Source organism: Cyprinodon variegatus, unplaced genomic scaffold (assembly GCF_000732505.1).
Source record: "Cyprinodon variegatus isolate N-32 unplaced genomic scaffold, C_variegatus-1.0 Scaffold18, whole genome shotgun sequence".
Lineage (NCBI taxonomy): Eukaryota > Metazoa > Chordata > Actinopteri > Cyprinodontiformes > Cyprinodontidae > Cyprinodon > Cyprinodon variegatus.
In genome coordinates this window covers 136,188-138,049 of record NW_015150471.1, presented here as the reverse complement: position 1 = coordinate 138,049, position 1,862 = coordinate 136,188, and the positions used below count along the sequence as shown (strand labels likewise).

General features: G+C 38.5%; 1 protein-coding gene across 9 annotated transcripts in view; it reads left to right on the top strand.

Annotated features, from left to right (window-relative positions):
- Positions 1 to 1,862, top strand: part of tanc2 (tetratricopeptide repeat, ankyrin repeat and coiled-coil containing 2) — a 322,680-nt gene that overhangs the window by 295,333 nt on the left and 25,485 nt on the right. For all 9 annotated transcript variants that reach the window (XM_015387935.1, XM_015387920.1, XM_015387913.1 and 6 more), the window contains 2 exons: positions 7 to 174; positions 985 to 1,145. In XM_015387935.1, the coding sequence (XP_015243421.1) occupies positions 7 to 174; positions 985 to 1,145 (329 nt within the window). The remainder of the gene's footprint in view (positions 1 to 6; positions 175 to 984; positions 1,146 to 1,862) is intronic.

The window sequence follows — 1,862 nt, the reverse complement described above, 5'->3', positions numbered from 1 at the left end:
CCTCAGGTGGTACCAGTCAACCTGGCGGAGGTGTACCTGCTGCAGTGCAACATGCGCTTCCCCACCCAGTCGTCATTCGAGCGTGCGCTTCCTCTTCTCAACGTTGCCGTGGCGTCGCTGCATCCGCTGACGGACGAGCAAATATATCAGGCCATCAACGCTGGTTCACTGCAGGTTAGCCTGAGACAACACCTTATGGAGACTTTATGTGGATTAATCATTATGTCTTTGAGCTATCTCTCACATCTCCTCATTTTCCCTTTTCATTTTTATTTTACCTGCAATAAATATGTCATCTGTTTGTCCGATTTGGAGAGATGGACGTCACATTTGACTCCAAATGACTTAATTATGCAGCAGATATCATACTTGACTGCAATTTGTAAAGGTGTCTGTAAATCAGCCCATGTCATCATTCTTCCACCTCCATGCTTAACAGCAGGTACATGCTAGGCTTAGTTTTCTACAAGCCAGCAGCTGTGTATTGTTAAGTGACCAAAAATCATTAAATATAATCATCCCAATTCTAAGGCAGTCCTAATACTTCCATATACTTAATACTTAATATCCTGTCTATTCTACCTTTCATCTTTTACATTTGCATCATCTTTTGAGGAAAAACTCGAGTTGCAACTGTTCAATTCTGCTTTATTTATTAGGGTGCTATCACTCCCTTCCTCTTCTTCTTAAGTCTTTTCCTGTTTGCTAAAAGCCACCAGAATCATAGATTGTCTAAAATAAAATCATAGAAAATAAACTTACATTACAGATCCTGTTTTTTCTTTCTATAAATGAGATGATCTCTTTTTTTTTTAGCAGGATTTGTATATTTGCTTAAAAATGTATTTTAAAAAGAAGAAAATTTTCTTTTCTTGCTGAATAAATCTGAGTTTTATTGCAATACAGTCAAAGAGGCTAAATGTTATAAACTCTTAAATTTTAATGAGAAACAGTATTCATTTTTTTAACGAGTGCATCTTGCAGGGCACACTGGACTGGGAAGACTTTCAGCAGCGAGTGGACAACCTGTCGGTTTTCCTGGTGAAGCGGAGGGACGGCACCAGGATGTTCGTTCACCCGTCCTTCAGGGAGTGGCTGATCTGGAGGGAGGAAGGAGAAAAGACAAAGTTCCTCTGCGACCCGAGGTGAGGACAGATGGAGCTGAGCAGCTGGATAAAGAGACAGAGAAACCCAGAATCAGAGACCGCTGACCACCATAGTAACGACATGTAAACAATAACTGTGACAGATTAATGTTTTTATAGCACAACTACAGAAATAACCATGAAAAACTTTACAATTTAAGGATGAATAATAATGTACGGAAGAGGATTAGGGCCACTGAAAAAAATTAATAAAAGTTGACTGATTTTTAAATTTTCTTTCAGTTCAATATGGGGGAAAAAGTCAGAATTCTGACTTTAATCTCAGAATTTTGGTTCTTAATGTAGATGGGCCCCATGAAGGAAGAGATGTGGAGCACTCAGCTTCAATGACAAAGTTGTGAGTTGTTTGAGGTGGCCAGTGACACATTGGTGGAAAATGATGGAATTAGGCAACTTTTTACATGCCCGAGGGGTCCCCTCATTAATGGAGGAGCAGAAGGTCATTAAAACAAGAGAGCTACTCTCTAAAACAGACATGGCTATGGCTTGATGCTAACATGTTTGTTAGCTGTCAGAATTCTGAGAAAAAAAGTCAGAATTCTGAGATTAAAGTCAGAATTCTGAGAAAAAAAGTCAGAATTTTAAGATTAAAGTCAGAATTCTGAGATTAAAGTCAGAATTCTGAGAAAAAAAAGTCAGAATTCTGAGATTAAAGTCAGAATTCTGACTTTTTCCCCATATTAAACTGAAATAAAA